Below are 15,687 nucleotides of genomic sequence, written 5' to 3'. Positions count from 1 at the left end.
GCAATTGTAGCTGTGCGCCTTACTTTAGGTTTTAGACACGATTATCTGCCCTTGGAGTACTCTATTACCCCCTGTTTGTCTCTCAACCCAGCATTCAATGATCCTAAAGTATTTGTATCTTTTATCACAAGCCGCCTCGAACCCTTTCTGGAAGAAGGTGAGGTGTTCTTTTGAATGACCATTCAAGATGCTTCTTCATGAATAACTTAGATCTCCTTTGACTTGGAACACTAGCGGTGAAACAGTTTATAAAGTGAATCAGGACATCATTGCTTTAGGGTTCTTAAATTACATAGCAGAAGATTTAAAAGAGGTAAAAGATTGTTTTTTTTCCAGAAGTTCAAAAGTGGCCTTGCTGGATTTGTACTTGAGACCTTACCTCTGTTGTTAACTGAAAGTTTGTCTGCAGAATTCTTGGAGCATTCCTGGCATGAAGTCTGGCAAAATGTGCCAACTAATGTAGATTAAGTGCCCATTTATCCTGAGTCCAGACGACCTCAAATATATCTAATCACGGAATTAGTTTGTAAGCATGGTGGAGAGCTAACTGATACACATAATGACAGCCGATAAATGCTAAAATGCCTTCAGAACCATCCAGGAGGTGTTGATGGTGTTCTTGGACTCATGCTTGATTTAATTCAGTGAATTCTAGTTTCTTAGACTCGCCCTGTGGAAGCTGTCTGCCACGACCACTTTTTTATTCCTAGCGGCACAATCTATCCTCATCATACCAGCAACTGGATGATTCTTGTTGTTTTCCCTCTTTGTCCAATGGGATTTTGTAACCCCGTGGAGTAGCTTATCACTGGTCAGAAGTTACAATGGTGTTTTGATCCATCCCTGGGGTACGTGGTTTTGGGCGAATGTTGTGCTTCTTGGTTGACCAGATTATGAGGTTGCCCAGCCTCCCTCTGAATGATCTGGGGTTACTGGCTTTCCTGTGACTTGACTCCCAAAGTCTGCCAATCTCAGGTTATTTTCTGCTCCCCAAACCCCTGCTGTGCACAGGGACAGGCCAGCCAAGCAGGTGTTCCTGTCTGTCCCCCTTGTCTCCTCCCCAGAGACTCAGTAACAAAGAGCAAACGCTTTCGGTCTTCTCAGAACTGCTTTCCATGTGCAGGAGATGAATTCTGGAGCGCCACCATGAATAGGGAGCCCTGTGAATAGGGGATTGTATCAAAGAGGCTGCCGCGCAGAGCGGGAGGCCCATTCTAAAGTGCCCACTCTGCGACTAATTTGATGGAGGGCCATGGAAAAAAAGCCCTTCTCTCTGGGTTCATTTCGTTGGCTGTCTAAAACTAGAGCTCGTGATACCTGCTCCCGAGGGCGAGTGTGAGGGTGGGCTGTGAGGGACAGGGGGGCCCAAGGGGCTGGGAATCCCTGGGAGAAGGGGTAAGCGTTGGAGAGGCTGAGATGGCGCTTAGGCCAAAAACAGGGGTTTGGGCTTTGCCCTGGAGGGAGTGGAATGCCAAGGGCTTCTGAGAGGTGAGAGAGGTGATTGCGAGCTTGGATGTGCTCAGGTCATTGAAAGAGCAGCTGGAAAGAAGGCAAGAAAGCCCAGACTGCAGCTGGGAGACAGAAAAAGTAGTGGTCATGTCAAGGAGACCCCTTTGCCCCCAAAGATCTCCCTGTTTAGGAGACTCCAGCAGAGGAGCAGGTCTAGAAAAGAGAGATGGGTGTGATAATGTGTGATGAGGACAGAAAGCTAAATATCCTTGGTCTGGGGAGCCAAGGTCTAAATCAGGTGCAAAACGCATCTAAAGGGCTCATCCTGTGGTTAAAGGTACAGAAGGTCTGGGAGGCACAGCTGGTGGATGTCAAAGGCGAGGCCACGGTCTCATCTTTTCTCTAGCCCCGATCCTTACCAGAGTGGTAAAAGCTTAACAAATATTTGCAGGATAAGGGGACTTGGACTTGACACAATGGGAAAAGCTTCCAAACAGGAAAAGCTGCCTGGAAGTAGGACACACTGGCTTGGAGGTAGTGAGCTCCCTGTCACTCACAGTGTTTGAGCTGAAGCTGGACCATAGGCTGTTGGGGGGAGGGGGATGGAGGGGAGCACATCAAAGAGGGGGCTCGCGTTTGAGATCTGGATGGCTGCTCGCACCCTCCAGCTCTGGGGGTGCAAGGGTCTCAGGCAGCAGTGAACAGTCCGCAGGGATGCTTCCTGGGATCTCAAGGCCTCCCGGGTTTAGTCCAGATCCCAGTGTCTGGGAGACGGAGGGTGATACCCTAAGAGGAGAAGTGAGCCCAGGGATGGAAGTGGATTCCTCCTGGGCTGCCCCACCTGCCGGAAATCCCTTCTGAGCAGGACCTGCCGGAAATGGAGACACTCAGGGAGATGGTGGGCTGTGAGTTGTCTCTTGCCCTTTCCAGGGCTGGCCAAGCATCTGGAGGGGTCTGTATGCCCCTAGAGGGGACATCCGGCTGACAGGGGGGTGCCTCTGGGAGATGGGAAGTCCTGACCCTGAGGTGACTGAGTCTCCCTGAGCCCAGCGGTTTCCACCCCGCAGTCTGGGTTGATAGCAGAGCATGGCCCTAGCAGAGGCAGCTCTGTCCCCCGAAGACTATTCTTCCTAACTGCTGAGAATGGTGTCAGCAGGCCCCCATTAAGAATAATTACATGATCTATGAGATGGTTCTGCCACCAGGCTCCCCAGGTCCCTGGTCTCTTCCAGGGCTAAAACTCTTAGACAAAATCTAAACTTCTGGAGCAAGAGGCACAGCCATTCTCCCTTCCCTCCAACTCCACACAAGACAAGACAGCCTGCCCTCTGAACAGGTCCTCAGAGCAGAGGTGCGTGAAGAATACCCCCTGTGCCAACCACTCACGTCAGCCGCCTCATCTCAGTTCATGCTCACACGACCCTAGGCAGTAGGTCCAGTTATCGAGTCCATTTTGTGGATAGAAAAACTGAGGTCTGGAAAGGAGAAGCCCCTAGTCCTGGGATGCACAGCTAGTGATGACCAAGCCTGGATGTGAACTTGGGTTTTTCTGACTCAGAGCCTGAGCTGTCAGCCCCACTCAACGCTGTCAGTGCCACACTGGGCAGGGGGGGACTTAGGCAAATATGAGAAGCTGTTTGCTCCTCCCCCACTCCAGTCTTCTCGCCTGAAGAATCCCCACGGACAGAGGAGCCTGGTGGGTCGCAAAGTGTCGGACGCAACTGAAGCGATTTAGCACACATTATTATATCATTCCTTGCTGAGGCCTGAGTCCCACGTAGAATGCCCTGTAGGAAGCGGTAGTTTCCCCATTGTCTTTCATTGTATGTTCAACCCTGTGAGGTCAGCGGCATAGCCTTATCATGACCATTTTACAGATGGAGAAAATGAGGCCAGAGTTTGTGACTGGCAGAGGCAGAACTTGAACCCAGGTGTGTCAGACTTCAAGTCTGCTCTGTCTTCCCTACCCCACAGCTTCCAAAAGACAAGGATCATAGCTCTCACGGACCAGGCCGAGGGCCAGAGCTAGCAGAGGGCATCTCAGTGTCTATGGCTATGCCTGACCTTTTCTTCCTGTCTGTCATTTCCCAGGTACCAGCACAGGGGTGAAGGATGCTGCTCTGGGTGTTCTTCCTCGTGACCCTCACCCTCAGCAGCGGCTCCCACGGTTCCCTGCCTTCCCAGCCTCTCAGGTAAGCAGTTCTGACAAGAGAAGCAAGAGAGGCACTTTGAGGATGCAGACTCGAGCTGGTCCCCAGCTGGGTCCTCAGGCAGCCTCCCTTGCTCATCTCTGGGAGGGTGGCAGACTGAGCCCCAGAGAGGTCACCACCCAGCCCTGGTTCCAGCCCTCTCTGGGGACGAGCAGGGCAAGAGGCGACAGAAAGACCTCACAGAGACCAAGTGAGCACAGTCCCCTGGGCCTCCCACCCCACCCTTTGACCTCTGACTCCTTCTACTAGGATTCCACGGTACGCAGATGCCATCTTCACTAACAGCTACCGGAAGGTTCTGGGCCAGCTGTCTGCCCGCAAGCTACTCCAGGATATCATGAACAGGCAGCAGGGGTGAGCCAGCGTTCTCGTGACTTCTCCCTGCACCCTCGGTTCATCATGATTTGGAGGAACCAAGTCTGGTGTCTTCGCTTGCACAGCAGCTGTCACTTCTGGACTTGCCAGGGCAGAAGGGCTCCAGTGTCAAACCTTGTCTTAACCCTTAACTGATAAGTGATCATTGAGCATAGATGCTTGTCCCTGAGTTGGGCTCCAGTAGTAACACTGACAGCAGTCACCACTTGACTGACTCTACCAGAAAAAAAGACTTTGCACTGGTTCATCAATATACAACCTGGCACAGTGCATAGCAAGCCCTTGGCAGTGTCAGCCATTATGCTCAGGTTCTTATGTGCTGTTTCCAACAACTTTACAAAGGATGTCCTCTTACCCCCATCACACAGAAGTTACATTAATAGCTTCTAAAGGACACACAGCAATGAGCGGCAAAATTAGCATCCAATCAGCCTGACTGCCTAAACATGTTTTAATTTTCATTTTGAAAAAATTCCAAACTTACAGAGAAGTTGCAGAAATAGTACAAAGGGCTTTAACATGCCCTGCTCTAAGAGTCAACAATTCCTAATATTTTTTTACTATATTTGCTTACTCCATATCTGGGGCTTCCCTGATGACTCAGTGGTAAAGAATCTGCCTGCAATGCAGAAGATGCAGGTTCCATCCCTGGGTCAGGAAGATTCCCTGGCGGAGGAAATGGCAACCGACTCCATTATTCTTGCCTGGAGAATCCCATGGACAGAGGAGCCTGGCAGGCTACAGTCCATGGGGTTGCAGAATCAGACATGACTGAGCATGTATACACACACACACACATTCTCTCTCTCTCTCTCTCTCTCTCTGCTGCTGCTAAGTCGCTTCAGTCGTGTCCGACTCTGTGTGACCCCATAGACTGCAGCCCACCAGGCTCCCCGATCCCTGGGATTCTCCAGGCAAGAACACTGGAGTGGGTTGCCATTTCCTTCTCCAGTGCATGAAAGTAAAAGTGAAAGTGAAGTCGCTCAGTCGTGTCCGACTCCCAGCGACCCCATGGACTGCAGCCTACCAGGCTCCTCTGTCCGTGGGATTTTCCAGGCAAGAGTACTGGAGTGGGGTGCCATTGCCTTCTCCATTCTCTCTCTCTCTCTCTCTCTCTCTATATATATATATATATGGGTAGATACAGGTCTAGACATATGTACACAAACTCAGGTATGATTATGAGTATTATTGTTTTGCTGAACCATTTAAGAGTGAATTATAGTCATCATGACGCTTTATCCTTAAGTTCTTTTGTGTGTCTCCTCTAATAGCTAATCAAAGGATACTCTCTTATATAATCACAGTATAATTATCACTTAGAGTCCATATTTAAATTTCACTAGTTGTCCCAAAATATCCTTTATAAAAATTTTAAAATATTTTTGGCTGTGTGAGGTCTTAGTTGTAGCACGCAGGCTCTTCCACTGTGCCGCGTGGACTCTCTGGCTGTGGCACATGGGCTTAGGAACTGTGGTGCTTGGGCTCAGTTGCTCTGCGGCGTGTAGGATCTTAGTTCCCCCATCAGGGATTGAGCTCATGTCGCCTACACTGCAAGGTGGATTCTTAGCCACTGGACCACCAGGGAAGTCCCTGTAACAATTACTGATCTTCCTCATCCAGGACTCAGTCCAGCCCCAGGTGGCATTTAGTTTCTTTTAGTCTGGATCAGTTCCTCAGTCTTTATGACACAGACATTTTTTATTAGTAAAGGGCAGTTCTTCATAGAATGTCCCTCATATTGGGCTTGCCGGGTGCTTCCTCATGAATAGATTCACATTATGCAACAGAGGTAATGCGTCCTTCTCGGTGCATCCTGCCAGGAGGCGCGTGTTGTCCAGTTGTCGCATTGGTGATCACTTGTAACCCATTGGAACCCATTGGTGATGGTAACTTTGATCACTTGTGTAACACGACGGCTGCCAGGTTTCTCCTCTGTTAACATCTTCTCCTTTGTGCTGAATAAGTCATCTGTGGGAAGATATTTTGCAAATGTGTACTTCACAGCCTATAGTCTTCACTCCTATACACACTGCCTTCTTAAACGCTGCTGAGTCTAATTCAGCTGGGTGCAAGAGTCTATGCCAGATATCGCAATAGGCCGAGGGATGCACCCCCGCTCTGCTCCCTTTGCCCTGAACTTTCCTAGGCCTCCTCCACTTCCTACTCAAACAGCAACTTCTGTTGTTCCTCTTTTTCTAATCAAACAGAGAGAGAAACCAGGAGCAAGGAGCAAAGGTACGGCTTGGCCGTCAGGTGGACGGCGTGTGGACAGACCAACAGCAGATGGCACTGGAGAGCACCTTGGTGAGCCTGCTGCAGGAGCGCAGGTGGGAATATGTGTGTGTGCACAAGTGTGAAGGTGTGCACAAGTGTGTATTGAGGGACCTCAGAGGCTTCTGTCCCCAAGGGTAGCCAGGAAAAGGACTCTCCTCCTCTCCAAGAAAACTGGGAACGAGGTCCGTTCTTCCATACATCAAGAACCGGAAGAAGGGGGGACATGTGTGATGGAGTCTGGCTCTCATCCACTCCTGTATCTCCAGTGGAGCCAGAGGCCAGCCTCAGTGTCTGTGTCCAGAAACGTCCCTCACTCATGAGTCCTGGGGATAGGACCCAGGAATCTGAATTTGAACGAGAGTCCCAGGGGACTCTGATGCTCCTAGTCTGAGATGCATGCCCTGGATCCCTTGCCAAGTTCATCAAACTGTAAAATCAAAGGGAGACCAGCCCCTCCCAACACCCTTGGGTAGAGGACTGTGAGTAGCGCTTGTGAGAGGGAGAGATGGGAATGACAGTCGCTCCCCAGCTCCCTGACCCTCACAATCCTAGTAGGAGTCAGGGAAGATCAGGAGTGAGTTTTCCCATTTTACAGAGGAGGAAAACTGAGGCAAAGAAGAAGAAGTAGCTAGCCCCAAGTCAGGGACTAGGCAGGCCCAAGACCTGCCTTTCTTCCCCAGAGCCCTTCACACGAACTCCATTTCTTCAAAACGACACAACTGTTTGCAGAAACTGTGCTGTATTTTAGAGCCTGATTTTTGAACTGTGAGCACAACCATGCCCCAGCGTGACTCTGCCAGACACCTCCAGCCCAAACTATTAAGCAAATCCAGTTCCCAGCAGAGTTCTCCGTGTGCCCCCTCGCCTTCTTCCCAGCCTGATTAGACACCGAGAGCTCAGAGATCTGGCCAAGTATTGTCCTGGGGAGATGCAAGCCGCAGCAGGCGGACAGGCAGAGCGTAGCAGAGGTGAGAACCAACCCCGGAGGCGGGATGGACACCTGAGCCCCAGGTCTGCTTGTGCAGCCAAGTCTTTGCACACAGCCAGTCATCTTCCCCGTTCCCACCTCTGTGAAGGGAGCAGATTTGCTCCAATGACCACCAAGGTCCTGGAGGATAGAATTCTTTTTTTAAATAAATGTCCCTAGAGAATAATGCCTCCCCCCTCCACACCGCCCCAGCCCCGTGCCTCTCATGCTGGGATTAGGTCACTATTCACCTGCTTCAGGGCTCCCACCAGGCCCCAGTGGGGTAGAGTGGCCCCAAGGAGGGCCACATCCTAAGAATGCAGGCTTGGTTCCTGCAGGTTAAAAGCTAGAGGCTTCACAGAGCTGAAAGTCCTAGAGCGGCAGGAAGGCCCCAGAGGTTGCCCCAGCCATTGTTCCCCCTCCAGCTCAACTGTTGCAAATCCCAGGACATGAGGCGGGGGCGGGGCGGGGGGGGGCGGTGCTGAGAAAACAGAACTGCTGAATGAATTCTTACATTAATACGTTAAGAGTAGAATGATTTGGCAGTTAGCAGCCTTTCACACCCACCATGCTTTATGTCCATATAACAGTCCTCTAAGTTAATAAGTTCAGGTTTCTCCATCTTCCCAGCTCTTAAAAGTCATCCAGGGACTTCCCTGGTGGTCCAGTGGTTAAGACTTCACCTTCCAATGCAGGGGGCATGGGTTCAATTCCTGGTCTGGGAAATAAGATTCCATATGCCTTGTGGCCAAAACATGAAAACATAAAACAGAAGCAATATTGTAACTAATTCAGTAAAGTCTTCTAAAATGGTCCATATAAAAAAAAATCTTAAAAAACAAAAAGTCATCCAAAGATGGCCAGGCTCTGGGCTGAGGGGACGGGCATGGATGGGCCAGTCTTGGTTTCTGCTCTCATGGAATTCATAACACACTGAAGTAGACAGAAATTAAACAAGTACGTGCACAGTGGATTATTTAATTTGTGATAAATGGTAAGGGATGTGGTGAACGTGTGTGCTGGAAAGAATGACCTCATCTACCCCTGTTTGGGAGTTAGAAGTGGCTTCTTCAAGGGCCAGTGATTGCCCAGGCTCTCAATAGGAGTGGGTTGGGAGAGCTGGGGCTAAGACTGAGGTCATCTTGGGAGTCGGTCAGTCTCAACATTGGAGTCACGGTCACCCTAGTTCCAAGTGTCCTGTCCTACCTTGCCTTGGTTTCGGTGCCCCTAGACTAAGCTTTATCTTTCTTTCTGCAATAGGAATTCCCAAGGATGAAGATTCTGCCTCTATTTTCTGCTCCCTGCAGCTGAGACACAACTGCATCCGGTTAATCCTTTTAAATTTCTGACCTACTTTTTCCTTTATAAATACAATAAAGTTCCCCCATACTGGTCTGCATTTCAATTTTCTTTTATCTTCAGCCTAATTTTTTCACATCTTACAGAGTTCCATTTCCCAAAGTGGTATTACAAGCTTTTTTTTTTTTTTTTAAAAGCTAACATTTACCAAACACTCAGAGTGCCAGCTGGGCAGCTTCACGTGTAGAACCTCATAGACTCCCTACACAGCCTAACAGGAGGTACTGGCATCATTCTCATTTCACAGATGAGGAACCGAGGCACAGAAGGGTGAAGTGAATTGCCGTGGTCACTGCCAACAAGGAGAGAGCTGGGATTCAACTATAGGGGACCCAGCCCAGAAGTGGGCTCTTAACCATATTCGACTACTCTGAGCCCAAGTCATCCTTCATCCACTGGTGACTCATCCACCTATGAGCAATGCCATTTATTCACTCAACAAACGTTTCTAGAGATCCCACTATGTGCCAAGTGCTGTGCTAGGCAAACAAAGCCGCTGGCCTCATAGAGCTTACGTTTGTTCTTTCTTTTTGGCTGTGCTGGGTCTTCACTGCTGCATGGTCTTTCTCTAGTTGCTGAGAGCGGGGGCTACTTCAGTTGCAGTGTGTGGGCTCTCATCACAGTGGCTTCTCCCGCTACAGAGCTCAGGCTCTAGGGGGCACAGGCTTGTGTCATTGTGGCCACACGAGTTTAGCTGCTCCGAGGCATGTGGTATCTTCCCAAACTGGGGATCAAACCTGTGTTCCCTGCATTGCCAGGCGGATTCTTAACCACTGGACCACCAGGGAAGTCTAGCATAGAGCTTATATTCTAATGGGGGAAAGAATAATAAAAACAAGTAAATACAGAATTTGTAAGATGGTGGTGATTGCAAAGAGCAAAAAATTAAGGCAATGGGAGTACTGGAGGGGATAATCTAACCATAATGAATGAGTATGTGGTGCAGTGGTTAGGGAAGGCCTCTCTGATGAGGGACATTTGAATAAAGTCCCTCAAGAGTCGGCTTGAGGAGAATGACTCAGAGGAGGATGACTGGGTGAGGAACATTTTCAAAACAGTGAAAACCCAACACAAAGGCCCCTAGGCAAGAGTGTGGAGGGAGGAGGCGCAGGAGGCCGGTGTGGCTAGCCAGAACACAGTGAGGCTGAGAGCGGAGGAAGGGAGGCCAAGAGGGAGCGGGAGGCCAGCTCATGAGGAGGTCCTTGGAGGCCGTGGGAAGAACCAAAAGGATCTCTCAGCGAGATGGGAGCCACCGCAGAGTTTAAGCAGAAGAATGACATGATCTGACTCGCATTTACTGCCACTCTCAGAAAGGGTCAAATGCTGGATATATTCTCAGGGTAGATGGATAAGGTATGGGAACTGGAGAGGAGTTAAGAATAATTCCAAAGTTTGAGGCCTGAGCAACTGGAAGGACGGAATCGCCATTTAGGAGCTTTGGAGGTGGGGGGAGAATTAGGAGTTGGGGTTTAGACATGTTGAGTCTGAGATGCCCTTTAAAGGCCCCAGTAGGGGGGCTGAGTAGGCACCAGGGTATGCAGGTCTGAAGCCAGGAGAGAGGTCTGGATAGCTGTCACCTTTTAGGTGGTCTATAAAGTCAGGAGATTAAAAATTTTTTTTTTCATTTTTTAACAAGAACTTACTATACAGCACATGGAACTCTGTTCAAAATCATGTGGCAGCCTGGATGGATGGGGAGTTTAGGGCAGAATGGATACATGTACATGTATGGCTGAGCCCCTTTGCTGTTCACCTGAAACTATCACAACACTGTTAATTGACTACAATTCATACAAAATAAAAAGTTTAAAAAAAAAGGAAAATAATATGAAAAATAGTATATATGTATAACTGAATCACTTTGCTGTACAGCAGAAATTAACACAACATTGTAAATCAACTACACTTTAATATAATTGTTTTAAAATTTAATTTAAATTTTAGAAATTAATTTTTTAATTAAAAAATTAAAATAACTTTTTTTTTAAAAGAGAATCCCCTGGAAGTCCAATGGTTAGGGCTCAGTGCTTTCACTGCTGGGGCCCCAGGTTCAATCCCTAGTTGGGGAACTAAGATCTCATAAGCTGTGAGGTTGTAGCCTAAAAAAAAAATTTAAAAATAAAGTCAGGAGAGTGAGTTAGATCACCGAGAAAGAAGAATAGAATAGCAGAAGTACAAGGACTACCCCAGGGCACTCCGTATTTAAAGGCTGGAGGAAAGATGAGGAACCAGCAAAGGAGACTGAGAAAGAAAAAGCAGAAAGACTATGAGAGAAATTCCAGAAAGCAGTTCAAGAGAGTGATGGACTGTACCAAATGCCGCTGATGGCTCATCAGTTGAGAACCGAATGTGAAAATGATCATGGAAGCCAATGATGACCTTGGCAAGAACAAATTGGGTGCATGGTGGAGGCAAAAGTCTGACTCTAGTGGGTTCAAGAGAAAATAGTCGGAGAGGGATCAGATCTGGAGAGTAGAGATCTGGCTGTACCGTATGGTGACCACTGAACACACGTGGCTGCTGAACACAAGATGTGGCTAATATCAACTGAGATGTGCTTTACATGGATTTCAAAGACAGTATGAAAGAAGAATACCAAATGTCTCATTCATGTTTTATATTGATTACCTATTAAAATATCTGATAAGTTTGGTTAAAATAAAATATATTAAGCTTGATTTCACCTATTTCCTTCTTACCTTTTTATTGTGGTTACTAGACAATTTCAAATCACCTATGGAACTTGCAAGCCTGGTGCGCTGCATGCAGTCTGTGGGGTCACAGAGAGTGGGACACGACTTAGCAATTTAACAACAGCAAATGGGGCTTGCATTATATTTCTATTGGATGGCACTGGCAGAGTCAATTCTTTTGAGAAATTTTGCTATTAATATAAAGAGAAGCAGAGAGTTGAAGTCACTGTCCAGAGTTACCTTTGTCAGTGATTACCCAACTTTTTCTTTTCATGAACCATTTTACTTGGGCATATCCCAACACATTGCCTCTTCGAAGAATTGGTGACCTTGGGACTTCCTGGTGGTCCAGTGGCTAAGACTCCATGCTTCCAATGCAGGGGGCCCGGGTCTGATCCCTGATCAGAGAACTAGATCCTGGCATGCCACAAATAAGAGTTCACATGTCACAGTGCAACTAAAGACCCCACATTCCGCAACTAAGACTCAGAGGTACTAAATAACTACATTTTTTTTTTTTTAAAAGAATCTGTGCTTTCATTGCAGGGGCCACAGATTCCATCTCTGGTGGGGAACTAGGATCCTGCATGCCCTGAGGCACGCACGGCCAAAAAAATAAGTAAATAAAAATAAAATTTAAAAATAATAATAAATAAAAAAAATTTTAAGTGAAATGTCTAGATGATGGGATGTGTGTTTGGATTAAAACCATGAAAATATTCACAGCATCTTGGAGTTGATGGGGACTCGGAGGTGAGCAATCTCCTCTCTGTCCTTTTCCGGTCTGAGACACGTCAGTGCTGGATCCGTGGGTCCGTCTCCCACACCGGGACCATAAAGCCAGCTTGGGGTTTCACAGCATTCAGACCACCTGCTCTCCACAGTTTATCCTCCAAGAAAGAATGTGAAGCGTGGGAACAGCTCCACAGGGAGCCCGGGTGGCTCCACGGAGCAGACAATACCCACAATGGGGAACAAAAGACCCCTCCGGAGGAGAAGGCTGGCCTCTGAGGGCTGCAGTCCACTTCAACCAAGCCGAGCCGGCCACCGAGAACCTGCCAGGGGAGCAGAACAAAGGAGGCGGCTGCTGAATGGTGTCCAGCCCGACCCCCCTCCATCCCCCAGACCCACCTGCTCATCTCTTTCCTCCGCCTGTCCCCACAAAAGCAAAGACTGAGGGCTCTCTCAACTTCCAATTAGTTTTTCAAATGAAATAATGACCGCTGGGGCCCGCTGCTACTTGTGGGTTTCGAGGTGAATGCCGTTCGTTATAAAGGAAAAGACTGTGATGGCCACAATTCCGGTGCTTTATCTCCATTAACTACCACACTAATGGCGGCTTAAAGGACTTAACCGCTGCCCACAGAGGGGCTGGGAGCTTCCCGATCCCTTGAGGGTCCCACTTAAGATGAAGTGCTATTTTTATTATTTTTTTTTGTCCTACAGCATGCTCTGATCAATGGAGGATTTGTTTCTTATGATAATCCCTTATGTTTGCATTAAAACTCACAAAGAGGTTCTCATCCATTGCTTCATGGACTCCCTACCACAGCCCTAGGGAGAGGGCAGAACAGAGGTAAGAGGTCAGGTCCTTCAGCTCGGAGGGGTCAAAGCTGATTCCAGGACAGTGCCCTTGTGTTGTTCCAAGATGCCAGGCCCCTCAGGAAATGCTGGGGAAGCAAAGGAATTCAACCAAACAACAAAGAAACAAAAGGACCTAGTACAAACTGCTCCTGGGCCCCTGCTAACAACACAGGAAATAACAACAGTAATGTCTATACTAATCTGAGCAACCTCTGAGTCAGTGTCAGTGCCAGGCGCTCTGGTGTGTGTTTTGGATGTGACCTCATTTAACCCTTATAAAGCCCTCAGAGGTGTTATCCCATTTTTACTGATGGGAAACTAAGGCCCAGCGGGCTGAAGAAAGGTCAGTTGGATACTGACCTGCTGTGCTGCCTACTTGTGGGAGGCCAGGTCCAGGCACTACTGTAATGCCAAATGAAAAACAGAGCTGCATGGCAGTTAAAGTGGTAAAAACAGATTTTATCCAAGACTATTTCAACAGCGGGAAAGAAACCTCATATAGAAGTGGGCTCAATTCCGAATACAGTGTGGTCTACTGGGAATTGGTAGCCAAGGAGCAGGGTGGGGATCAGTGGATGAAAACTTACGAAGAGGATACAGCAGGGGTAAGGGGATTCTGGCTGAAGACAGACCAGGGAGATGAGACATCACCTGGGAGATGGTGGAGGGTGAGAATTCTGATCATATATCAGCGTGATCAGACGTGGAGGTGGGAGGGTCTGGTTAAACTGCTTAGCAGGATTCTTGCTAAAACTAGATCTTAAAAAAAAAAGGCACATATAGGTGAAGGAGAAATTTCAGGAGCCTGGCTAAAGTTTGATCAAGCAAAGAATCTTTGCCAGTGGTGAATAATTTAAGCAACAAATCTGGTGTATGTCATAAGTCCTAATAAAGAGTTAGGCCAGTTCTCAACTGCAGCCTACCCAGATCCATCCCTAGGCTAAAAGCAAGCAGACTCTCCCTTGCAGGCTTCAAGAGGCTTCTCCCAGTGGGTAGGACCAGAAAGACAGCATAAAAGGTGTTTCTGCCTCTGCTGCTGCTGCTGCTAAGTCGCTTCAGTCGTGTCCGACTCTGTGCGACCCCAAAGACGGCAGCCCACCAGGCTCTGCCGTTCCTGGGATTCTCCAAGCAAGAACACTGGAGAGGGTTGCCATTTCCTTCTCCAATGCATGAAAGTGAAAAATGAAAGTGAAAAGTGAAAGTGAAGTCGCTCAGTCGTGTCCACTCTTAGCGACCCCATGGACTGCAGTCTACCAGGCTCCTCCATCCATGGGATTTTCCAGGCAAGAGTACTGGAGTGGGGTGCCATTGCCTTCTCCTTCTGCCTCTGCTACATCCCAGCATAAAATTCAAGTTCCCTAAACTTGCAGTTGGTCCTAAAATAAAATTTACCCCCTTTACCACAGCCCTTAAAAATTGTATTTGGAACTTCCCTGGTGGTCCAATGGTTAAGACACGGGTTTGATCCCTAGTCCAGGAAGATTCCACATGCTGTGGAGTAACTAAGTCTGCACGCCGCAACTACTGAGCCCAAGCTCCAGAGCCCATGTACCAAAACTACTGAAGCCCATGCACCTAGAGACCGTGCTCCACAAGAGAAGCCTGTGCACCGCAAGGAAGAGTAGCCCCCACTCCCTGCAACTAGAGGAACCCTGCAAGCAGCAACAAAGACCAAGCACAACCAAAAATGAATTTTTAAAAATTCCATATATATGTATTTGTGTTTCTCTAACTTACTTCACTCTGTATAACAGGCTCCAACTTCATCCACCTCACCAATATGCAAGGCAGCAAAATGTGGCTCAGCTGATAAAAAATCCACCTGCAATGTGAGTGACCTGGATTCGATCCCTGGGTTGGGAAGATCCCCTGGAGAAGGGAAAGGCTACCCACTCCAGTATTCTGGCCTGGAGAATTTTATGGACTGTATAGTCCATGGGATGGCAAAGAGTCGGATACAACTGAGTGACTTTCACTTTCACTTCATTTTCAAGAGACACAGATGTAAAGAACAGACTTTTGGACTCTGTGGGAGAAGGAGAGGGTAGGATGATTTGAGAGAACAGCATCGGAACATGTATATTACACGTAAAACAGATGACCAGTTCAAGTTCCATGCATGAAGCAGGGTACTGAAGGCTGGTGCCCTGGGACAACCCAGAGGGACAGGGTGGGGTGGGAGCGGGGAGGGGGGTTCCAGATGGGGGATGTGGCTGACTCATGTCGATGTACGGCAAAAGCCATCAAAATATTGTAATTATCCTCCAATTAAAATGAATTTTTTAAAAACCCTGTATTTGTTCTAACTTCCAAGGATACTCTCTTCCTTGCTAACTCTGCCCTGTTTACACTGCCCTGCTTTCAGAGCCTTTGCATAGGTTGCTTCTCTGCCTAGAATGTTCTTCCCCAGCTCTGCAAAGACTGCTCCTTTCCTTTGTCAGCTTACCCTTTCCAACCCCTCTAGATAAAAATTCCTTTTCAGATTTGGACTCATTCTGCTCCCTTTCCCCTGTCTCCTCTGGGATATAAGTAAACTGAGGGCAGAAAAGGCATCCATCTTGCTTACTGCCACAGCTCAACCAAGCCCAGAACCCGGCATGTAGCAGATGTCTGCTATGCTTTATTTATTTACTTATCGATGGCTATGCTGGGTGTTTGTTACTGCACACGGGGCTTTCTCTAGTTGCAGCGAGCAGGGGCTACTCTCTAGCTGCAGTGAGCAAATTTCTCGTTGCGGGGGCTTCTCTTGTTGCAGAGCACAGGCTCTAGGGGC

General features: G+C 48.1%; 1 protein-coding gene across 1 annotated transcript; it reads left to right on the top strand.

Annotated features, from left to right (window-relative positions):
* Nucleotides 1-3,561: 3,561 nt before the first annotated feature.
* On the top strand, nucleotides 3,562-8,627 carry GHRH (growth hormone releasing hormone). Its single transcript, XM_070382029.1, has 5 exons — nucleotides 3,562-3,641; nucleotides 3,909-4,013; nucleotides 6,245-6,364; nucleotides 7,188-7,279; nucleotides 8,539-8,627. The coding sequence occupies exons 1-5, from the start codon at nucleotides 3,562-3,564 to the stop codon at nucleotides 8,625-8,627; spliced, it is 486 nt and encodes a 161-aa protein (XP_070238130.1).
* The last annotated feature ends 7,060 nt before the right edge of the window (nucleotides 8,628-15,687 follow it).

Source organism: Bos mutus, chromosome 13, assembly GCF_027580195.1.
Source record: "Bos mutus isolate GX-2022 chromosome 13, NWIPB_WYAK_1.1, whole genome shotgun sequence".
Classification (NCBI taxonomy): Eukaryota; Metazoa; Chordata; class Mammalia; order Artiodactyla; family Bovidae; genus Bos; species Bos mutus.
This window is presented reverse-complemented; position numbering and strand designations above follow the sequence as displayed.